At 43.7% G+C, this 23,946-nt stretch overlaps 5 protein-coding genes and 1 long non-coding RNA gene across 8 annotated transcripts; 2 read left to right on the top strand and 4 right to left on the bottom strand.

Annotated features, from left to right (window-relative positions):
• The first annotated feature begins 6,959 nt into the window (after positions 1–6,959).
• LOC131880341 (nuclear distribution protein nudE-like 1-B) lies at positions 6,960–9,020 on the top strand. 3 transcript variants are annotated; one of them, XM_059226946.1, is made up of 4 exons: positions 6,960–7,122; positions 7,209–7,726; positions 7,800–7,909; positions 7,991–9,020. In XM_059226946.1, exons 2-4 carry the CDS (start codon positions 7,430–7,432, stop codon positions 8,799–8,801), a joined length of 1,218 nt encoding a protein of 405 aa, XP_059082929.1. In that variant the 5' UTR covers positions 6,960–7,122; positions 7,209–7,429; the 3' UTR covers positions 8,802–9,020. The 3 variants fall into 3 exon arrangements, with proteins under 3 accessions (XP_059082929.1, XP_059082930.1, XP_059082928.1); XM_059226947.1 differs by having other exon boundaries at positions 6,962–7,122; positions 7,206–7,726; XM_059226945.1 differs by lacking the exon at positions 6,960–7,122 and having other exon boundaries at positions 7,161–7,726.
• Positions 8,951–11,645, bottom strand: LOC131880340 (DDB1- and CUL4-associated factor 10-like). The gene is made up of 5 exons (XM_059226944.1): positions 11,038–11,645; positions 10,839–10,952; positions 10,387–10,756; positions 10,114–10,323; positions 8,951–10,050 (listed from the first exon to the last, which is right to left on the bottom strand). Exons 1-5 carry the CDS (start codon positions 11,271–11,273, stop codon positions 9,073–9,075), a joined length of 1,908 nt encoding a protein of 635 aa, XP_059082927.1. The 5' UTR covers positions 11,274–11,645; the 3' UTR covers positions 8,951–9,072.
• A 1,180-nt stretch (positions 11,646–12,825) lies between these two features.
• Positions 12,826–16,215, bottom strand: LOC131880966 (endonuclease V-like). The gene has a single exon (XM_059227698.1). It carries the CDS (start codon positions 15,452–15,454, stop codon positions 14,621–14,623), a length of 834 nt encoding a protein of 277 aa, XP_059083681.1. The 5' UTR covers positions 15,455–16,215; the 3' UTR covers positions 12,826–14,620.
• Positions 13,403–14,569, bottom strand: LOC131880769 (meiosis-specific nuclear structural protein 1-like). Its single transcript, XM_059227466.1, has one exon. It carries the CDS (start codon positions 14,567–14,569, stop codon positions 13,403–13,405), a length of 1,167 nt encoding a protein of 388 aa, XP_059083449.1.
• Positions 16,216–18,351: 2,136 nt separating the features above from the next.
• Positions 18,352–23,946, top strand: LOC131879975 (ubiquitin-conjugating enzyme E2 J1-like). The gene is made up of 4 exons (XM_059226463.1): positions 18,352–18,692; positions 21,783–21,988; positions 22,431–22,772; positions 23,383–23,946. Exons 1-4 carry the CDS (start codon positions 18,662–18,664, stop codon positions 23,788–23,790), a joined length of 987 nt encoding a protein of 328 aa, XP_059082446.1. The 5' UTR covers positions 18,352–18,661; the 3' UTR covers positions 23,791–23,946.
• LOC131879976 (uncharacterized) lies at positions 21,604–23,157 on the bottom strand. Its single transcript, XR_009373216.1, has 2 exons — positions 23,049–23,157; positions 21,604–22,019 (listed from the first exon to the last, which is right to left on the bottom strand). It is a non-coding gene; the product is annotated as an uncharacterized LOC131879976 (long non-coding RNA).

Here is a 23,946-nt window from a genome sequence, read left to right as displayed (position 1 = left end):
GTTATTAGTTGGTCCGTGTGAAAAACAGTCAAAATATTTGTGTCCCATTTCCCATGGGCTGCTGACATATTCGGTATTGTCACGCAGATTTCTTGCTATAACTGCTTGGGCTTTTTATCGTTCGGTACATGACCATGAAGAACAAGGTCTACATATTCGAATCACCAGAGAGCTCTACGTACAATGTTCGTACTGACTAGCACTTCACGTTTTTGTTCATGATGATAATGATGATGATACTACTACTGGTATGACAAACTTATTGGCTTTTGGTGGTCTATCACGCTTTCTGTTGATGCGACCTCATCAAATTACTTCCGCAAGACTTCAGAGCCACCTACCACATACACGCATTGAGCTAAATACTTCGCATCACCTTCATGCCATTGGGGGTTAGCTCGACCTCCTGAGTCACACGAAATAATTTGCCTTATGCACTGGAAAACGTGAATACGTGGTGGTTGATGACGGTGACGGAGATCACGATAGTCGTCCCAAGCGGTGTTGTTGTGGTATAAAGGTTATACTACTGCATTACTTTCCAGATAATGGAATTCAAATTAGACATGCTTCTGTCCAGTGCTGAACGTCCAAATTGGGACGCGGGATGAGTGGTGAATGATGGAACAATGGACTAACTTTATCATAGACTGACTTGGTGGATGGCGCATTACCGTATTGCACGACTTGCTTTGGTCATCCGGCTTTCCCGGTAGGATTGACCAGGTGGTGGCTCTCTTTGTGACGAAAGGATGGACAGCCAAGGGTAGCCTGTTTTACGGAAACGACGAGAAGGAGAGAAGTCACTCATGAATTGATAGAGGTAAATCATTTCCGGCACCCCCTTCAAACCATGGCATTGAATGACCCAGGATATTGCGGAAGTACATCACAAGGTACTTTCGCTATGGTTCAGAAGTGATAAGGAAAAATTCTTCCAGGAGAATTATTATTCAAACTAGTTAACACCACAACCTGGGATGTACCCATGACCTAGCATATAGTGGGATGATAAAAATATCGTCAAGTCCCTCTTTGAAGGTGTCTATCACGGTCACCAAACGACCGGCTTTGTACTGGAATCATATTGCTTGAAATTTTAGAATCAGAATTATGTCATCCAAGATTTCAATTTTTCAGACTTTCAGTTAAATTCAATTTTGACTTAAAAGGCTCTCTTTGATCAAGGACAACTTCACCACTGATGACGTCGTCCTTGCTTTGATACATACTTTGACTTACAGTAGCCATAGCTAGTATGATTTGTTTCCTATTTTTTGAACCATACCGTGTGACGGGAAAAATATGTTCATATCATAAAATCAAATATTCAGGTAAAATTGGTTTGCACGACTGAGTGCAGAATTACGTAGTGAGGTATTAAGGAATCGATTGAATTCGACCGTACATCCGAAACCATGGGAAAATATGCCTCCAAATTCTCTCTCATGGAGCAATGCCATTCGAACGCAGATTACTGGGTTCTTTTTCGTCTATCATCACTGTTTGCATCTCAATCCAATTTTGACCATGTATTGTCAGTAAGGAACAGAAATGATTTTGGTTCGATTTGATTATACAATTTGAAGCAAACCTCTAGGTATGTTCGTTTTTATTGATTTATTCAAATGGCTGAAACTATTTATCTTTGCACGCCAGCTTCGTACTCGAACAAAACCCTTCTGATCATGACGGAGAAGCTGAAAGACAATACTTTGAGACAGATTAAAAGTAACTAATCGGCTTTGGTTGTTTGTTCACTCTCCCTCAGCCAGAATCTAATGATCTGTGATCAGCCTCATTTTCTGACTACTTGCGGCATCCTGAAAGCATAGTGATTTACGTGCTAGGCTAACACGGTTCAATATTAGGGAGGTTCGGTAAAAAAAATCATGGGGAAATGAGCTTTAACTTCCATTGAAGGATGAAGGTCTAAGGGAGATCACCTAACTTCGAGTAAAGAACACTTTCCAGAGGAATTGTATTTCCTTGTCTTGTACATCCTTTGATTTGTTGCAAACAAGAGAAAGGTGTATTGCATAGTTTTATTTACAAGTCTACTTATTCAGGGACCAAGTGCTAAAAAATCCAGGATGACAACGTTTTCAACTATTGAATTTGATTCTGAAATTCAAATTCAACTTACAAGCATTGCATGCACCGTCCATTGGTTAATTGTTACAATACGTATCGACGAGGTATGTAATCAGCTTTTTCCCATCTTATAGACAAGCTTATTCACACAATCTTCCGCAAAGCAAAAAGAGATACCCCCATCGCAAGATAATCATTTTCAACACCAAGGGACAAAATCAAAGAGAGACATCATGATCTCCGGTTGATCGAAGGCAGATTGCGGGGGCAACAGCGGTTCGGGTCGCTCTTCCAAAGGATTATGATGCCGATGACTGAGTCTGGGAGTGGGTGAGTGAGTGAATGAGTGTGTGAGGGAATGAGGCAATGAGGGAGTGCAGTAGTTGAGGGAGAGTAGTGTGCGAGGGAGTGAAGGTGAGTTTCGCTGGGGTTCGAACTGGAGAGTAAATCTGATCTGCCGCCGTTCAAAGGGACAAAATGGGTTAAAGCAGAATATGGACGCCGTCAGAGCAAGTTGAGGCCGTCGTCGTACCTATTGCCGCTGCTACTGCTGTTGTTGTTGTTGCAGGATTGATCTTCGGACTGAGGAGTGGAATGATGAAGATGACGACCATTGTAGTGCGGCTATGGTTCAGAACTGCTGGCAATAACTCATCAACGAAGGGATTAACATTTGTCAACGCTGAAAGACTCGGCCAATTGAGCACCCGCAGGAGTTCGGCTCCAGAAGCCCTCAGAGGGGAGTTGAAAATACAAATACTAATCATAAGAATAATAAAGTGCCACTGCCTCCAGTAAATACTCCAGCGGACCGACCGATTGCGATCCCACTGACCCACTAGGAGAGGATGAGATTTCGCGATTGGATGGATGAGAGAGTTCACGGGATGACGAAAAGGACTTTATCTCGTTGAACTCACTGCTACTTCAAGTGAGGGGGGCTGTGGAATTCCGTGGCTGAACAAGAACTCTGTCAAAAACCACATGGACCCCCATAAGAGCTGACGACGAGAGTTAAGGAATGGTTCTGAAATATCCACAATGCAGATTATAGGCTTCACACTGAGCTCAGAGATTGGGAGGAAATTGCTTTACCGAAGTGCTTTGACCTTTGAGTTTTTAATTACGAAAGAATATAACTATTTCTTAAGCAAGTCTGAAATAATGAAAATAAGAAATACGTTTTTTGTTGTCTGTTGAGCAACGGTGGACGTCATATCGCTCAAAGTTAAAAGGAAATAAGGTTTGATAGCTCTTTCGTTCAATAACGCAGAGAAGACGTGACTTAGTGCTTGGTAGAGTATTCGGATATGATAGAGGTCCCAGGTTCGATTCTCCTTCTCGACCTTTCTCGACAGGAACTGCTAGTTGTTAACCACACTCTCTGATAGAGAAAACTAATCTGAAACCAACACGACCCTGCTTACAGTATATGCAACAGTATTCGTAATACATTTCCTAAGTGAGGCTAGCTGCAGTACCGAGATGAAAGTGCACCCGCTTTCCAAATTGCGAATCCGGGTTCTATCCATGGCTAGCCAAGTCCAAGCTTCTTTGAGGTATTTGATTACAACATGAGTTGCTGCTTTTAACACCTTAAATGGGCGAACCTGCGGTCATTCTCGAGGGCTAATAATAATTAATGTTGCCTTTGATACTGGAACGGGAATATCCCTATATTGGGACACCCATCATCAGATGGCAGGGCGAGCGAGAGAGCTGCCATCTGCCTCTGTAGCAAACAAACATTCCTGAGTTTTCTCACTTTGAGCAAAACGTGCCTTTTTTGCTACCAGATGCTTGGTGGGAAAAAGTGCCAAAAATTTGCATAAACAAGCAAGATATGGAAGCACTGACCTTAATACAGACAAGGAAATGCGTCAGAATTCATGGGTTGAGCTGTAAGGTCAAGTGTGAGAGCAAAACCAGCAGTTTTGAAAATAATTTGGCATCATTGTGATGCAACATTACGTTTCTCTCTTTTTAAAAATAGTTTCCACATAAGTTTATGGCTACTTAGTAATGTGATACAAATTCAATTTTCATATTGGAATCAGCGGCCTTACGTCACACAATGCGAGTAAAGTGTAAACAAGGTCTGTCATTGGTTGAAATTGCGTGTAAGCAAAGTTGAAGGAGCAATCAGAGCAATAACTGTCGAAGTAAAAAGGCGGGAAATTCAAACTGATCGAAAATCGTCATTTTCAAGGTCGAAGTTTCACATGTTCCAGTCAATAATTTGGTCCAAAAATTTTACTACAACACGACATTTTTGTAGCCGTTTCAAAATCTATCAAAATTAGAATCTTTTTTTGGATCCTACTCTGGGCTAGAAGGAAAAAAAACTTCAGACCAGTACATAAATCTCAAGCTAATGTCGGCAAATCCCTTATGTACTGTAAACTTGACGATGGCCCGAATGCAAAAAAAAAAAACCAAATTGCCCCTATGCTAGATTTCACAAGAGATGGTCGCTTCTTTCATTGAATGATAATTTATCAAACAAAAATTAGTGGNATTTGGTCCAAAAATTTTACTACAACACGACATTTTTGTAGCCGTTTCAAAATCTATCAAAATTAGAATCATTTTTTGGATCCTACTCTGGGCTAGAAGGAAAAAAAACTTCAGACTGTAAATTTGAGAATGGCCCGAATGCAAAAAAAAAAACCAAATTGCCCCTATGCTAGATTTCACAAGAGATGGTCGCTTCTTTCATTGAATGATAATTTATCAAACAAAAATTAGTGGCTAAGATTAATACAAAAGATAATGTTTTAACTAACATGACATGAATAAAGAATTGGACAAAAGCAAAGTTAGTCACCCTTGGAAAAGGTAAACGTTATTCTCCACCAATTAGTTGGCAGTGCTACTTTTTTAAATCTTAACCTGACCTAATCAAACCTAATCAAACCTAATCTAACCTTACCTAACCTAACCCAACCCAACCTAACACGATATTGATAGCCCTTAAAGTCTCTATCTAAACCTTTTAATATTTTGCCACAAATTTAAAAATAAGCTCTAACTAATCGGTGGAGAATAACGTTTATCATTTTTGAAGCTGCCGACCTCCAATTGAAGTCAAGCTTCTTCAAACCTCTCAGTGGCGCCCCTTTACAGCCAATACCGACATTATTTTAAGCACTCTGATCCATTCAAACTTATCTCCTGAGTTCCCTAAGCATAGTTTTGGGCTCAAACTTGGCCAAGTTCATTTGTTCAACAAGATCGTGTGATTGTATGAAGCGCTTACTTGGAATAAAGTGAACGGTTTAGGAGATGAAAAGGTGCAATTGACTCTTTGATATCAAAGTAATCTTTCAGCTCAAATGAATTGAGGTTCCAAAATCATTCATGGTATTAAAGTAATAAAATATGAAACGTAGATCTCTTCAATTAACGTTAGGTCAATTTTATATCATTTACATGCAAAGTTGATCGTTTCAAAGTTATGTTGTCAAATGCTTATGTAGCTGACCAAGAGCAGGCCGAAAATTCAATTTTTATGTAGTATTTTCTACATAACTTTGAACATGTTTCCTGAGTTCCCTAAGCATAGTTTTGGGCTCAAACTTGGCTGAGTTCATTTATTCAACAAGACCTTGTGGTCGTATGAAGTGCTTATTTGGAATAAGATGAGCGGTCTAGGAGATAGGATATTTTTGCTTCCGTTTGCAGTCCATATCTAGAAGTCCGTGGTTGAACAAAGGATCTGCTTATTAGTGCAATGATCTTATTTGGATTATGTGCCGTATTTGGAAAAGTGACTCAGGGTTATTCTACCCAAAATAGGTCTGTTTCTGTCCAATGGGAATGTAGTTGGATGGTTGTAGCATGGAAGCTGTTTCACAACTCCATAGTCCTAGGATTGGAACATCTGTACCTATTTTTTCTTGGGTGTTTTTCTAACCGCTCCAAATGCAGTCTTCGGTAATGAAAAATGACCAAACCCACCCTCTGAGGCTTGCAGTCGTCTCGCAGAGATTGAGTTTGGGACAGGTCTCCATAAAACTCCGATTTTATTGTTCTTGAAAGTGCTATTTAGCCAGTCTTTAACCATCCCAATTTCAGAGCAGGTCCTAGAATTCAATTTAAGGACGAGTTCGGCCGGTGTTTATAATCGGACGCATTACGAAAACTCGAGGTTGCGTGCAAGTTTTCTTTTTTGTTTAGGAAAACAAACTGTCAATTTTGAATCTGAGGCTGAGGTGTTTCATGATGCTGTGGAATCGAGTTATCATATTGTCAAGCATTGGCTTTAAAAATATATTGAATTGTGCATTGGACAGTAAGTCAGAACTTATTCAGGGAGCGAAAGGGTGACGATCAAATTTTTAGGCCTTATACCCAACAGGGCGACGGTGACAAACTATCGTGTTAGCCATATTCGCTCGGTTTAGAAGAAAGAAGGGCACTTTCATTCTGACCCGTCTTCCTCCTGTTCTTCTGCCCATGGCATGCCATCTTCCTCTGGGAAGACTTCTTTCCAGAAGAGGGCTAGATTAGAAACACCCCGGCAGGCTCTACCGTCACTGGGCCAATGCGGACCAATCTCTCCATCCATATTTGAGAGGAGCAATCGGCCAGCGCCACTCTCAGGGCCGGCACGCATGGCCTCGACCCAGCCAAGAGTGACCAAATGAGATGTGAATAGTCAATCTGGTGTATCTGAACATTGGCCAAAAAGGCGTCAAGTTAGCGGCAAAGAAAAAAATGACATAAAATAGTCTAAACGCTTCATATAATTGTATGAAGGTATTCGGTTTTCGATGGCAAGGTTCTCATACATCAACGTGTACTGATTTGACGAATCTTTCCAATGTCTCGCTGACTGGCCTGTCAATTGTCATTCCTTTACCGTTTGGCCCGCTGCTAGCTCTTCTATGTTCGTTCTATGTAGTACATAGCTCCGATCCATGCATAGATCGAATCATATTTGTCAACTGTAGTTCTCGACTGAGGTCGTAAGCCCCCTACGCCCCTTACTCAGCACCCACCTCGCCGCTCGCACCTAATACCTACGTAAGTTTGGTGCTGGATGAATGGTGTGTGTGTATGCTTGTGTGCGCAGATGATTTAAGAACTAATAAGGCTCGAACCCAAAGCAGGAAAAGCCAGCCATGATTGGCCCAAACCAATGCGCCATGATGATTTGAGCAGGCCCCCTCCAGATCCATTTGTGTGGTGTGAAACACGATTTGACCCGCTCTCCTACTACATCCGTAGTCCTTTCGTGCTAACTTTCTTACGTCCTCCCGTCCTTGGGTCCTTGGGTCCTTGGGTCCTCGCCTCGATTTGATATCGGCCTTTGGACACAAAGCCTGGAAGCATGTCAGAGGTGGCAGATGATCTGCTGGGCCCCACGCCCACTTTCGCCAGTCCGACAGCCGAAGCCGAGTTCTGGAAAGACCGCGCTCGCCAACTGCAATTGGACGTGACCGAGACCAAGAACGAGTTAGAGGAGTTCCACTTGAGCTCGCGCGAATTAGAGGCCGAGCTGGAGATGCAGTTGGAACAGGCCGAGGACCGCCTCAAGGACAGCCGCTCCTTGGCCAATCGATTGCGCATGGAAAACGACCAAATCCGAGATAAACTCGAGCAATGTCAACGCGAATATCATTGCCAAGTGAGTCCGGGACTTTCTCAGGGTCACAAGTCATTTGATTCTGTCATTTTGAACCATTTTTGCTTCCTCTCAGGTGAGTGATCTTCAAAGTGAGCTTCTGGAAATCAAGACCATCCGAGAACAGCTCAGCAAGTATGTACGAGATCTGGAGCAACAAAATGACGACTTGGAACGCGCTAAACGGTAGGAACCTATCCCATGATCGAATCGAGGGGTTCGTTTAGTTTCAAATGGTAGAAAAATGCTGGTGTTTGCTTTCCGCAGGAGTACCTTGGCATCTTTGGAGGACTTTGAAGGCCGACTGAATGCGGCCATTGAGCGGAACGCATTTCTCGAGTCCGAATTGGACGAGAAAGAAAGCTTGAAGGCCGCCGTACAACGTATGAAAGACGAGACCAAAGATCTGAAATCCGAACTCCGGGTTTTAGCCCCTAGACATCCCAATCTCTCGTCCATGGAGTCATCTTCGTTAGAGATGCCTGACAATGACAAACAAGCCATGGAGGCCAACAACAACAACCACCACCATCAGCGCGTTTTAAACCATCAACTTCAAAACCATCAACATCCACAGCAGCGGCGGTCCAGTGGTTTGATGACGGCCGATTCTAATAAATTGGCCGAGGATTGCGAAACCAAATCTGAGAATGGATCTGCGGTCGAATCCGAAAGCACGCCGTCCAAAAAAAGGAATGGAACCACATCCGATCATGAGCGTCCCACCAATGGCTTGTCTACGGGTCAACAAGCCCTTACGCCTTCCGCTCGCATATCCGCTCTGAATATCGTCGGTGATCTGTTGCGGAAAGTGGGCGCGTTAGAGCTCAAGCTGGTGTCGTGCCGCAATATCGTGAAGGAGAATGCCTCGGCCTCTACCTCCATAGCCGGTGGCGGATCGTCAACCACGCTTAGTCAGTCAGAGTCGATGCCTCACCACCATCACCACCTGGGCAACACGTCTGCCTTTGAGGGGACCTCCATAAAAGGAGGCCCCGGCTATCCATCGGTAGATCGATCCAAGCGACTTCCACGAGGTGCCTCTACTCCTACCATGAAAAAAATCATCGATTCTTAGGATCTAGCCTGAGCCGTCACTGTTATTAGTGGTCCCTCAAGCAATTCCAGCATCTCACCCCAGTAACAACAATGAAGAGAAATCACTCCCAGCAACTTAGTGAGAATAAAGGCCAAGAATCAATAATAACAACATTAATAAACGTAATATAACATGACGAAAGACCTTCACTTTATGTAACATATTTTTTATATAAATAAACTCAAATGAATTTGCTGACACGAATTTGTTTCGTCAGCCTATCATTTTCCGGCATCGCAGATCTCTGACATCATAATGCAGGGTGATGCCAGGCAATTTGGCCATTTCGACAACCAGTGACGAGTATGTGTTGAGTTGGAGAGAAGGCACAGGAGAGCACAGAGCCACTATGATGGCCCTTGATTAAGCCCACTTCGTGGAGCTCTCGAGGTCCATTACTTTCCACTTCATGGATAGTATCCGACAAATCCTGACACTTTGGATCGAAAGCCAGTATACGCACCCCAAATCCAAAAGGGGAGCAGAACACTCGTCCGTCGGGGCTGAATGAGATTTCTTTAATGAATCCTTGCCCAGTGTGGGATTCCTGAATGTAATGGGTCAGACGTGGGAGGTTGAGGTGAATATTAGCCTCTTTCAAAGGTACTTTCCTCACCACCCGGTGATGGTAAGGGGATCTGACATCAATCACCATCGGGTTGGCACCTTCAAAAGACGGCGAGCTCGCAGCACGAAGGTCGTTGCTATTTGGCGACGATCCAGAAGCATCCTCAGACCCCTCGGCAAGCAATCTTGTTCGTCGTCTTCGTCTGTGAGGGACATCCGACTCGCCACCGACCTCTGATTCGCCATTACCCGAGGATTCGGCTTCTTCACCCGCCATTTCATAACGACGTGCCAGGGTTTGCAATATTTGAAGACTTTCCATGGCCACTGCTCGCGATCGGATATGGATTCGGGGTCGATCGCCATCTGTGGTGATTTCCCTGGCCAACGTCCCTTCACCCACCGGCATGGGATTGGCCGAACTTTCCGGGTTAGGATCATCGCCTTCACCCGCTCTTTGCGGTGGATTGGATGATCCTAGGCGGTTGGAAGATGCGAGGTAGTTGGCCAATCGAAATAAACCCGACGAGCTACTGCGTCTGGATGATGCATTGCCACGAATTCGAGGGGATGAGGGATCAAGAGGAAGGCGACTTTGTTCGTCTTCCAGACTGGACATGGACTCTTGGGCCGGAGAATGAATATCATGCACACAACACCACTATTTCAGGAGTTAAATTTCAATTAGTACTGCATAGTTGATACCAGAGACGCATTCTTTTACCTCAGACCCTTCATCGGCAGATACGTTTCTCGTGACAGCTACCCAACCTTGAGGATGAATTTCAAGGCTGGAGATGATTTCAGCATCATTGTCCGCCGGGAAATCACTGATGAACTCGATTCGATTGCGCTTGTTTTGGAACAGTCGTGAATATTCTATGGCGCCAGGCATCATTTGACCCGAAATTTGCATCAGTCGATAAGTGTTGGCCTACGGTGAATCAAAATGAAACTTTAAGATCAAGTACCGGTCGACCATTTCGTCACTACCTACTTTAAAACCGTACAAATCGGATTCGAGGTGATGGAGGTCGAGATCGTGAATGACCATGATGTAACCGTTCATGGTGGTGATAACCATACGCTCCGATCCTTGCGACATTTTCATTCGCATGAGACCGTTACTGTAGAGGATTTTGCGATGATTGGGCTCACTTTCCGAGCACTTTTTGATATCCCACAAATAGACGGCCCCATCAAAGCCGGAACTAAGCAAGAGCTGATCTTTGGCCGAGAATTCGATGTTTTTGACCCAATTGGAATGACCGGCCAATGTACGCAGACGAGAGTCTAAATATCGGGCGTCCCACAGTGCCACAGTATTGTCATCCGAACATGTGGCAAACGTATGCTGATCCAGAAATCTGGGGCGGGCACGGCCATTAGTGCAGTCCCTAAACTATGGGATCCTACCCAATAAACGGGACCTGGCCCGGGCTGCCTTACCTGACACAGTTGACGCCATCGTTGTGAGCTTTGTACACGATATTCACCACCCGCTGGAGACGGGGATCACAGAGGAGAATATTGCGTTGCTCGCAAGCGGCCACCACCACCGACCTGGAACAAAATAATAAGACGGAGCCATGAATTCATTCAGCACCACCGGATCAGACTGGAAATCCGTTGAGCCTCAGTCGCGCACCCGTCGGGATTGTAGTCCAGATTATAGATCCCACCGGCTAAACTAGGCTCCAAGGCCAGTCCCCGGTAAGAGGTGGTGGCTGGGCGAGCGTCCTGGGCAGCCCCAACCGAGCCTGGTCCGGTCCAGGATTGGTGAAGCTGGGCCAGGCATTGGCCATGACTCCAAGCCCCGCCACGGACGGGACTGGTCGCCCCTAAGGAGCGATCAAACAAATATTCGGACCAGACTTTGGGCATCCTCCTGGTGCGGGTGGGTTGTCGATCAGTCCATCCGTCGATCACTCGATCAGTCGAACACTCCACCGGATCCTAGGCTGTCAACACGGTTGAGCCCACCCTTCCAATGTCTATGTCCAATGCCTGCCTGCCACTCAAGGGAGGACCCGGCCAGGACCCACCCCACTCATCTAGGATGAGGAATTAAAGAGGGATTCCGAGGTTCAAAACGGCTCTGATGAGTGCTTCAGTGGCGAACTAGGGAAGGGCCGAGGGCAAGGTCAATCGAATAACAAGCCAGGTTGTCCACGGGAATGTTGATTGCGTGTTGGGAAATTATCCACGATCCGGCGGGTCCCCGAGGACGAAAGAGATCCTTGTTTGTGTTGTGAAATCGAATCAGCGGATAGGGCCAAATCTTGAGCCACGCAACCTATGGCTTCAAAGCTCGCCGCTTATCAGCTAAAAATTATCTTCGAGTTGTCATTTTGAGGGAGATCGCGCGAACTAGACTAGCCCTCTAGTGGTTACTAATGGTATTCAAATAAATGATCGCGGCAGGTTGGGATTACTAGGGTAATCCACGGACATCTAAAGAAACAGAGGTCTTCGAGAAATCCATGGGTAATCAATTCAAATTTTCTGTAACGTATGACATTACCGGTTGCATGCCTCAAAATTTAACTTGATCTTCCTCGTGTCAAACCAGTGGCCTCATGTTAACCTTTTTCAAAGCATGAAAAGCAAAATTCAAAATACTTGTCAACATGTTTAGTAAAAGTGAAAAACGATACAAGCCAAACAACCCTTAATCCTCGAACCCTTGTACCCTTATACCCTCGTATTGAATCGTCATTTGTTTTAGGTTATACATAATTCCTAAACGTTAAAAGTTCGTATAAACCGGCTTATTAAGCACTTTTCGATCATCTTTTTTTCCTGCAAAAGTAACGGTGTCGGTAACGCCATAAAGTCTTAGGGTAACGCGTTACTTTTTCTGGAAAGTAATGGTAACGGTAACACGTCGCTTTTTGTAGGTAACAGTTCAAGCCCTGGTTATTTGTAGTGCCTTTACGCCACTATTCAAGTTTTGGGCCTTTCCTCATCAAGTCAATTCTAATGAATACAATAGTACTGCTCATTGCAATCACATTTCAAGCTTGAAAAAAAAAGTTTGCTTAACTTAAATCCAAATTACAATTGATATTGCGTTGATTTGAATAGTCGAAATATTCTGTTTTCTTTTGTACACATGCATTTTACTCACGCAGAACTGGACTGACCGCATAGTGAAATTGCGCTCAAAAGGCTGGTTCATTATTTTTTTTCATTAACAGACCATTGCACCATTGAATTCCTTAGTTACTTTTTCAAGTCTTTTCTGAAATTTCTTCACCTTGATAATGCAACTGAAGTAATTTCTACTCAAAGAACACTATTTGAATCATATGACATGTAACCCATTGCAATGAAGTTATTTTTACCCCAGGACATGACCAAGAGTCGCAATAAAGATTATTATAATAATATCGGCTCAACGCTTCAAGATGAGTAAATAACTAATGGCACGGGGTCCACTTAAAGTCACATGACCTAAACTTCATATGTATTTCAAACAAGAAAGTGTCACACTCGTGGAACATGATCGTTTCTTGACAAAAGAAATTATCATACAAAGCAAGAAACAAAATTGTTGACAAAAGAGGAAAGTGGTCGACCTACAGCTTTTGTCTTGGAAGAAAACTGTTGGCAAAGCTGCAATCAAAAATGCCATTGAGGTCAATTACTTGCCAGTTTGAATAAAAGTGTCATCCATAGATCTTATCTGACAATTTTACTAGGTGCTGTATGTAACAAAGATGATTATGATACCACAAGGAACTAATAATTCGATTTGTATTGAATGAAATTGTAAGATACAAATCTCTAAAAGTACATGAAAACATATACAATATATATGTACTGATATATATGAAGTTCAGGAGAGTTAAAAAGGCCAAGTTTGTTTTTAAACTAAGTAATATACATGTGGACATTGTCATAGTGGATTAGAACGACTGGGATATCAAACCAGAACGAACAAAAAGGAAAATTGAGGACATACAGTATTTTGGGTAAACAGTGCAAAACCTGTTAGTTGGGCCGGTTTTTCAAGGGAGATTAGTGGCTATAAGGTCAATATCTTCCGGTCGCAGAACACTTGTTGGAAAGCTCTCGCCCAGCTTGTGATAATGTTCTCTAATAATTTTGAGACGTTCCTCTCGCCAAATCTGGGTCCGTTTTGCAATTTCATTTTTCTCTATGTGTCTTGCTTCTTGATTGGCACGCCTCTCTTGTTCACTTTTGGCCTGAGCTAATTGTTTCGTGTGTTCCCAATCATTCCGCCACGAGCGCCTTTGTTGCGACCATCGGTCCATTTCCGCTTGATCTTGCTCTCGTTTCATCTGATCCATCCATTTTTGCCAGACCTGATCCTCCAAACGAGCTCGAGTCTTTTGTCGAGCTAATTCGTGTTGCTTTGCTTCATAATCTTGCTTAAGGAGTTCTTGAATTTGAGACTTTTTCTGCCTTTGAGCCAATTGACGCAGATGTTCGTCTCTTCGCTCTTGTGAATCTTTTTGTAAATGCTGATATTGCCAGAATACGTCATGTTGCCATTCCTTCCAATTGTTGGTGCTTTGCAGTTTTTGGGCCAACAAACCGATGTGGTGATCTCTTCGTTTGCGTCGTTCTTGGAAGAGTTTCTCTTGCTGTTGAACCCAGACAGCCTTTTCTTTCAGATAAAGGCACACCTTCTGCTCCTCCAGAGCATCTTTCCGAAGCTCATCTTGTCGCCATTGATCTCTTTGGGTGAGGTGCTTGTCAATGTCTTCCTTGACTCGTGTTTGTTCGTCGATCTTGGCTTGAATACGTTTTCTTTCTACTTCTTGAACCTGAGCCACAACCTCCTCGATGATATTTTTATCAAACTCAGACTGATGGTTGGCCGCTGATTTCCGGTTCCTCTCCTGTTCTACTAATTGTCGCTCCAAATCTTGGCCATACTGATATCGTTTGACATGTCTTAGCTGATCCTGTTGTTGACAGAACGCGAGATCTTCTTCAATCAAAGCCCTTTGTTCTTGAATTTCTTGTAAATGTTGCCTCTCTCGAACTTCTTGGGACTTTTGCCGTTCCACTAGTTGACGGCGAAGATCTTGGCTAATGTACGCTCGGTCAATCTTATTTTGAAGATGACGGAGTTCGGGATCATTTTGTCGGATCCACTCACGTTTCTTGGCATCGGCCAAATTACGATCTGATCTCAATGATGCCATGGGCGAAAGGGGAATGGATGCGTAACTGGGGGTGATTGTTGGATCGATATTTCAATCCGCACGGAGTCTTGAAGGATCTGGAGGAGGTTTAGCGAGAGCATTGAACACTTTTTCGGCATTGACCCTTTGCCGAATGAATTCTCTCGAGATCATATCCGCATGCCGAATGGGCTCGGGTACGCGATAGGTGGATACAGCCAAAACGACTCGCTTGGCGGTATTTAGGGTCACTCGGTGACCAACGGACACGAAAACAGGCTTTGAACTTTGGGCTGTGGTTTTTAGGGCAAGGCCCAATATTCTACCCGAGGTATCCATCAATGGAAAAACTTGCCCAGGCTCTCGGAGATCTCGAACTCCAGTGTGATATTGTTGATCCCTTAGTATTCCCTCATCACTCATCTGAAACAGATTTTTGGCCACACCGATGCATGGTAAATCAACGAGTACTCCCAGGTGGCAAGCTAAACCAAACCGATGAGGATGGAGCAATCCATTTCCATCCACTAAAAGCATTTCCGGAGTCAATTCCGGTCGTTCCGTCTTTTGCTCTTGAATCAATTGAGCCAAAGGTTCTGCCTCCCGAAAAGCCAGATATCCCGGGATGTATGGGGCGGTTAAAGTTATCATTCGTGTACGTTGCCAAATTATTTGTTGGTAGTTGGGTGCTTGACAAATCACGTATGCGGCACATGCTCCGGATTCGTCTCCGGGCACAAATGAGAGGTCCACCCCTCCTACAAGGTTGGGGAGTGATCCTTCGAGCTTCTCCTCTTCGGCATTTTCTTCTGGCAAGATGAGCCGTTGTTGAAGATTTTCACGCTCCAAATCCCAGGCTGCTCGTCGAGCCGTTACATTATTGTCCAATTTGGATTGATGATCCATGATTAAACCAGCCCTTAGTTTGGGTGCCCCTTGCTCATCACAACTTGAAGAATAGCACGTTCAGCTTGAACTCCAAGGTAGGAACGTGGCTTGCGTAATGTTACAAGCTTTCCTGATATGGCGATCGACGTTTCAAAGGCATGCGTATGTCATTTCATTCAAAGTTAAATTTAGTAAAGAAAAAAAAATGGTTGAGAAATCGTTTAGCCCACGCCATGAAGGAGTATGAGGACCATGAACGACGTTATATCCAGGACGAAATCCTGTTCAGGTTTAGACAATCTTAATTTGAAAATGCACTATGGTCAAGCTCTTTTTTCCAAAGGTTAAGATAATTGAAAGCGTCGACTTCTTTTGTTCCTGGAAGGTTTGAAATGAATTTAAATGAAATTTGTTAAATTTGAGTCTTAAAACTCAAATTAATTACGGAAGAGAATGTCAAAACTGCAAAGAGGCCGAGTGAGGGGGGGATATTGGTTGTGTTTTTTCAAACATTTTTTTGAGGAACCGCTACGTGAAAGATTTTATGAGAATCGATTGATATGCAAGGGATCGGAATTAAGTCGGGCAAATCCTGATCAGTTTGTCCTTGTAAGACACAGCGACAAAATACTTCAATACAATCAAATCAAATTGCCTTTTTACGACTCTACCACAAGGCAAAGAAAGTCAGAGCTGTATTGCAAGCCATAAAACAGGATTTTTCGTCGAATGAAAGGCACATTTCGTTCTTTCCAAAAACTTAGTAGTTAATTTACCTAGACTTTGAGCCTATAAGCAGTGCACTATACTATTGCAGGGCACTAAGTCTAAGGTTCATTGATTTTTTAACATAGACCTTAATAAGTCACTTTCGGTCTGTGTGCTTTGCTAGTTCAATACAAGCTCCCTAAACACAGTTATGAACTGATTTTCAAACGGCTTAACTCTCCAACATCGGCCAGACTTTTGTGCTTTGGGGTGGGCATGGTTGAGCCCGCCCGTGCACAGGCTATTCCAAAACGGCCAACAGGGTGGCCCAGATACATACTGGAAACGGGCTCTGAAGAGTCTCAGATGAGAATATTGCTATGCACTGACGACTCTACCTTCAATCGCCTTATTTCACCTCATTTCTTAGGAAGATGTATCATCATTTTATTTGAATATAGTGCACGGATCATAATTTTCCACTGCTCTACTCAGTGGTGAATGCCCCACAGGACAAGGATTCCTAATTCGATTATTCCCTTGAATTTCTAAGGAGGTGGTCAGGTGGTCAAATGCTAATCACTATCACTGTCTAAGTAGCCGAATTTTAAGGTCGCGCGAAGGAGGATCGTGACCTCCAACCCTTATATCCCACGAGTTGTTGTCTTCAAGATTGAATCTATGTCTCCAACGATTGACGTTAAAAAAGGCCGTGCATGCGTGGACATTCAGTTTTCTCTGAGCACCTGTCGTTCATTCCATGTTTTGACAAATTCTAGAGTAAAATTCATGCTTTTGCGGGATCTCTACGCTGTGTCTCTGACAGATAGGTTATTGCTATTGCAGCCTCGGGGCCAATTTAGCCTGAATGGGATGGATTCCATGTCCATCCTCTCACATTTTCAGCTCGGCCGGAGGTATCGAAGTTTCGGCTGTAGGGCTCACACCACAGATCATCATGACTAGATCTCGCATTGGTCCGACCTCAGTGCAGAGAAATCAGACTTTGTGTCAGCTGTTGTCGACCCTAAAATAGTTCAGAAGGACCATGTGACGATTGTTAACAACCGCGGCAAATGGGGAGTTTTCCTAGATTGTTTTCTCACGGTTTTCAGTACTGATGAGATTAATTTGCCTGTGACGCAAATTTTCAAGCCAGCACTGCGAAGTTTAGATTCTTGTTTGATGTTTTTTAGATCAATTCTAATGAACTAGCAGCACTGCGAAGTTTAGATTCTTGTTTGATGTTTTTTAGATCAATTCTAATGAACTAGCACTTTCTGACCCGAAAAAAAACAAAAAAACGATCAGGCAGTGCGGCACTGATTTGCAATTGAGCTTTTCAGTTTGTTGAATAGTGCACTATGCCTAAGCTAGGTGAGCAAGAAATAAACTTTTAGAGGTCACTACATGGTAAAGGACTGTCATTTGACGTTCATCTTGTTCATAAAATGTTCATCTATATCATGTATAACACATGTAATGAGTTGGTTGCAATATCTTAAGGTTGACATATATTGGCAAAAAAGGAAGTAAGGCTGAGGGAACTTATGGGATCGAATTCCAACTGATTTATAATTTGTCCAAGGATTTTTAGAAATGTGCTGGTAGGATTGATGAGCGTGAATGTTGATTTACTTAACTCAAATTATTCTTCACTCCCTTCGTTGTAGTTAGTTGCCTATTTCTTGTAATTTATTTTACGTGGAAACTTTCATCAGATATTTTGGGTAGATATAGAATCAGGCGTAGTTTTGCTGGTTAAAGAGTTTTAGAGATGAGATACAAGTACGTTTGTACAAAGAAAAAGACATATTCTTAGTACAAATGTAGTGAATAATTTAAACACTTTATTTGTGTAATACTAATGGGAACTGATGATGGTAAATCCAATGAAAAGGACAATCTACTCGCTCAGGCAAATTGATCACATCAGTGGTAGCCAATCGGCAATCTCACTTAAAAAGTTCGGCCACGCTGATCAATGATGGGGCCTTAATCACTAAACACCAAAACTTACGTGTCAGCTGATGAGGGCAAGTGTTCGCCTGTTCTCGTCCTACGCAACGTCTAGCTTGCCATCATATGGCGTGTTGCTCACACACGGCCGGGAACTCTTGCCTGCCCTGCCACTTTCTCTGGCTAGTTCCACGGTATGTGCTAAATCTACGTCATCCAAAGCAAACGTCGCTACCTCCACTTGCAGGGCCGAACTTTACGTTTGCAAGAGTGAGCTGGCCTGTCCGAAACCAGATTCAAGGTTTCGAGCGAGTCGCTCCATCAAACTCTTCCATCTCATCCTACGTTCTGCTGACTTGACTCGCGTCTGAAGTGGTACTCGATTTTGTGCCTGCCTTCAATCTTCCCCAGCTAATTTTGTGGCCTTTGGTTTCTCGATTGTTCCTGTTTCCTTGTGACACGTACGGGTAATCCACCCTCTGCCCTTCTTCCTTCTCGTCATCGGCGAGCGGCCTCCGGCTGCTGTTCCAACACTGACCTGGTCCATCACGATCCGTTATGGAAACCCAATATAATCAACGATCACCGGGTAATCACGATTAATTTTCATCTAAGGCTCCATCCTAGATCCATTGTGGTTAGTAGGATTGGCTCCTTGGGGCGGGTTCATTCAGATGTAGGTGTGACGCCTGTTTCCCTTGCGTGATTGCTTCTTTCATGGATGAATGGGAAGCTAGCTCTACCTGCTCCGTTTAGTCCGCTTTGTTAGGCTAGTCATTGAAAGGGGAAAAGAGATCCTTGCAAAGGGGATTGTGGACTTAGTGTGATTGTTTTTGAATTGGTTGGTACCGTATTGATGAAGTCTAGTCATGGCCAGAAATGAGAGAAAGGGTAGAAGAAAGAGGCCAGAGGAAAGATGAGGATGACGACATGTCTGGCGGGCTTTCAACCCAATGCTACGTGTGCAACGTCATGTTAACCTGAACTGTTTTTGTTCGTGTCACTCAATCGATGGCTGTTGGACCCAGAGACACGTGTACTTACACGAATCAATACAAGGATGACTAGTTGGCTGCTGAAATGCGACATTCAGTGACAGATAAGATAGAACGATGGTCAAGTTGTGTTGATTCATAGGAACTAGAATTTACCTTTTCGAATTAATCAACCACCCGAAGCTGCACCCCTGAAAGGCATGCTTCGGTTCAATATTCATCAGCTCAGGGTTTACTCCGAAATACAGTGTCAGGCTGCTAAGTTTGACATTAACGGCGAAGAGTAAACTTGAGTCCAGTGTTGTGCAGTAATTCTGAGTCTTGAATTCATACCCCTTCCCCTTCTTCGTTTGACCGATGTTAGCGCGATTTGGCTTCAATCATCACCCAACTGAAAATCCCCAAGACTGAAAAGAATCCGACCTCACGCCACGACTTTTCTTCTACTTACATATGTCGGCCGTACCCTTGTGGGATCAAATTGAAAATACGTCTCCACCCGTCGCCAATTATCGCCCATTTCCCTTCATAGGATTGTCCCTCAACCGTCTTGGGTGAACGATCATCCATCCCTCCGTTGACAGTGCCCTTGACTCATCTGTCCTACCCGCTGAACAAAAGGGTCATCTTCATTATGTGGGGTTTCCCGTTTAGACCATGGGTCCGGTTAGGCCTGATGCTCGCCCTGATTGGCCTACTCCCCTTAATACAAGGCAAAGAGAGCCCCTTTGGCAAGTTTGAACCGGCAAAGATGTCATCGCCTTTGAGCTCCGGTCAAAACGGGGAATGCTTTTGCCAATTGCACGGTCAAATAGACGATTGTCAATGTGATGTGGACACAGTTGACCACTTCAACAATAAGAAGATCTTTCCTCGTCTTCAGAGTCTCCTACAAAAGCCCTATTTTCGATACTTCCAGTATCGGAACAACAAACCCTGCCCGTTCTGGAATATATCGGAAGGCAAATGTGCCTCGTCCAATTGTGTTGTCAAGTCTTGTCAACCCGATGAAATTCCGCCCGGTTTAAAGGGTGAACACCCGTCAGTGATACCGCATGATAAGTATTCAGCGGAAGCGAATGAGCCTGCAGCCATCGAAGATGGGTGCTTGGGGTCGGATGCGACAGGTGAGCCTGCCATCGTGAGTGATAAAGTTGACGGGACCATCAGCCAAGCTACACGAGATAATCTCCGCAAATGGCAAGCACATCACGATTCCCAGTCGCCTTTTTGCGATGTGGACGAGGACAGGTGTCAGGAGTGCGTGTATGTTGATCTGGCTCTGAACCCGGAACGATTCACGGGCTATAGCGGTAAAGATGCCCACCGAATCTGGAAAACCATCTATGAAGAAAATTGCTTCAGGCCCGATTCGTTGCCCTTAAGTGGGGTAGGGACTTTTAGTGCGGCATTCCGGCAGCATACACTTTCAGATTTGTGCCTCGAGAAGCGAGCTTTTTACCGTGCCATATCAGGCCTTCATTCGAGTATTAGTATCCATCTGTGTGCCAACTACCTCATGAAGACCTCTGATTCACCTTTCATTACCCCTAAAGACCAATGGGGGCCGAATCTAGACGAATTTCAACGTCGCTTTGATCCAGAGCTGACCAATAACCAAGGCCCCTACTGGCTTCGAAACCTTTATTTTGTCTATCTACTAGAGTTACGAGCGTTGACAAAAGTGGCTCCATATCTTGAACAGCAGAGCTTTTTTACCGGCAAAGACGAGGAAGACAAGGAGACCCAGATTGCGGTAAAGGAACTGCTCAACCTTTTGAGATCATTCCCTGATCACTTTGATGAGACCAAATTGTTCAGTCAAGGAGTGGTCTCGAAAGACTTGAAACGCGAGTTTCAGACTCATTTCCGCAATATCAGCCGAGTCATGGACTGCGTGGGTTGTGATAAGTGCCGGTTGTGGGGCAAGCTGCAAGTAACTGGCCTGGGTACCGCACTCAAAATTCTTTTCTTTGAAGATCATTCCGGAAAGCTGAAAAATCGTGATTGGGAAGCTGTGAAACGCGATTTGCAAGAGATGAAGCCCCCTCCTGTGAGTGGAGCTGGGACATCAGCNTCTTTTCTTTGAAGATCATTCCGGAAAGCTGAAAAATCGTGATTGGGAAGCTGTGAAACGCGATTTGCAAGAGATGAAGCCCCCTCCTGTGAGTGGCGCTGGGACATCAGCCCTTGGAATGGATGCCGTCACCGATTTTAAGTTGTCCCGGAATGAGATTGTTTCTCTTTTTAATGCTTTTGGCCGCATCTCTACAAGCATCCAACAGCTCGAACGATTTCGAGAAATGATGAAATGAATCGGTATTTTCCTTTTATTGCTGTTATTTAAAACTATTTGCCACACCGTGATTAATGAACCAATTATTCTCGTCATACGATATTCAGCATTTTCAATATCTTGCTCTGTTATCAATGCACTTCATAAATAATAATAAACTCGTGTAACGGATCTCTTAATCCAGCAATGATACTCAATGAACGAATTCGTCACCATTAGGTCAGTTTACTTAAATAATCACGAAATGTGCACAAACTAATCCCATTTGTATTAACACTAATAATGTGATCGACTTTCCGATAAGGTGTTTGTTAATTTGTCCTCTGCCAATTCCGATCGCTGAATTTTAAGATGTAAAGTTGTAACAGGAAATTGATGTTCATTTTAGCCGTTAAACGGTTGATGCGTGAAGCCCAAGAGATGTCCACAGCCACAAAGGATTATTTCGCTCAGCCTTTGGAGGACAATCTTTTCGAGTGGCACTTCACAGTTCGTGGTCCTTCCGACACGGATTATCAGGGCGGAATCTATCATGGTAGAATCATTCTTCCCACAGATTATCCTATGAAGCCTCCGAACATCATCGTCCTCACTGTAAGTAACCATTCTGCACGGAAAGCCCAGGCTGCATGTTGACAAATACGAAGTATTCAGACATGCTAGGTGTGTTTTTCAAGCAATCAGGGGAAGCAATTTTTCGGTGGGTTAAGAGCTGGTTCCAAAACTTTGAATTCGAATTTGATTCCACATTTCAAAACAATTTATTGGACAAACTCATTCCCGAGTTCTTGAGTTGTTCTATTATTTGGTTCCAAGGTCTCTTTTCCTTGGCCTCCAATGAGTTGATAACGGCCACGTAGGTACGGAATAGACAGATGGAAGGGTCAGTTGATCTCTTGATTCAAACTGCACTTACTGCATATGGCTTGGGAGATGAGATTTCTGTTAACAAAGCACTGTCAGGTGACCCTCTCTTTGGGTTTTTAAAACGAGGCCTGAACATAAGTGCAAATACATTTATATTTTATCCCTTTAGCCCAATGGTCGATTCGAGGTCGGCAAAAAGATTTGCTTATCTATTTCGGGGCATCATCCTGAGTCTTGGCAGCCAAGTTGGTCCATTCGGACGGCTCTCTTAGCCATCATCGGATTCATGCCAACCCCGGGTGAGGGCACAATCGGCTCATTGAATTATTCACCCGAAGAGCGGCGTAAACTTGCCCTCTCATCCGTCCAATTCACGTGCGATCAATGTGGAAACCCTTCACTCCTTTTACGTGTTTCTGGCGAAACGCAAGAAGATCAAGAGGAGGAACGTCGCCAGAATGCCGCCACTCAATTGGAAGCCAAAGAGATCGCTAAAACTATGAGCATTTCCGTAAGGAGTTTTTAGCTTGTTTCCATTTTAGATTGGTCATATGTGTAACCACGAACTACTAGAAATATGGACTGTGAACGAGCTTTCCACCAAATCGGCCTGCTCTTGGTCATAGCAACTCTGAGCCACTTTTCGGATTAGAGTAATAAAATAAGAAACGTAGATCTCTTGAATTGAAGCTAAGTCATTTACCTGTAAAGTGGTTCGTTTCAAAGTTATATTGTCAAAACCATATGTAGCTGACCGAGAGTGTTTACTACATAACTTTGGACTTACCTCCTAAGTTCCATAAGCCATCAACCAATGAAAATTTTCAGTGGTCTATGCCTAAGCATAGTTTTGGGCTCTAACTTGGCCCAGACAAGATCGTGTGGTCGTATGAAGTGCTTATTTGGAATAAAGTAAACGGTTTAGGAGATAAGAAATTTATGCTTCCGTTCGCAGTCCACAGTTGTTGAAGTTCGTGGTATAACCTATAGATGCTTTATAAAGCATCTTTAATGTAACCCAGCAATACCTTCATTTTGTCTAATCTTTTGGGTCGTTTTCATTGTATATGTGCATTGACAAATTCTGTCCAAGCTCTCATAATTTTTTTTTTCAATTCCAGAGTCCTACAGACGAGACTGCTCCAAAATCAAAAGATCAGAGCGAATCAGAGGCCAACGGCACAGCCAATTCTGGTCTTTCCCGGGAGATTGTAGAGCGCAAAAAAGCGTCGAAAGCGGCTCAAGAAAGATTCCGTCAAAAATTATTGGCGAGAACGAAAGGCTTAACTGGCTTGGATTTGAAAATTGCTTCTTCCAATTCGAATCGAGCCCATCAACCCAATATTCCTCCTGCTGGTATAGATCCCCTTGGGCAGCAACCTCGAGGGGCAGCGAGAAATCGCCAACAGGAGGTACCAGGCCTCAACTCCTTGTATGACTATCTGATCATTTTTTTGGTGGTTGCCATATCCGCGCTTCTTTATCGACGACTCCATGGGTTTCAAGCGGATGAACAGGTCATGTCATAATCCTGGCCATTGAGATGATTTCTATCACACTCATACAACAGGACTGCCCCAAGATCAATGAGAAAGATGATTTAAATAACCAAAATCTGTGATTTGCACACGACTTCAAATTGTGCAATGGATGAATGCTGAAATAAGAAATGTTTCCAGACGATA

Source organism: Tigriopus californicus, chromosome 5 (genome assembly GCF_007210705.1).
Source record: "Tigriopus californicus strain San Diego chromosome 5, Tcal_SD_v2.1, whole genome shotgun sequence".
NCBI lineage: Eukaryota > Metazoa > Arthropoda > Copepoda > Harpacticoida > Harpacticidae > Tigriopus > Tigriopus californicus.
This window is presented reverse-complemented; position numbering and strand designations above follow the sequence as displayed.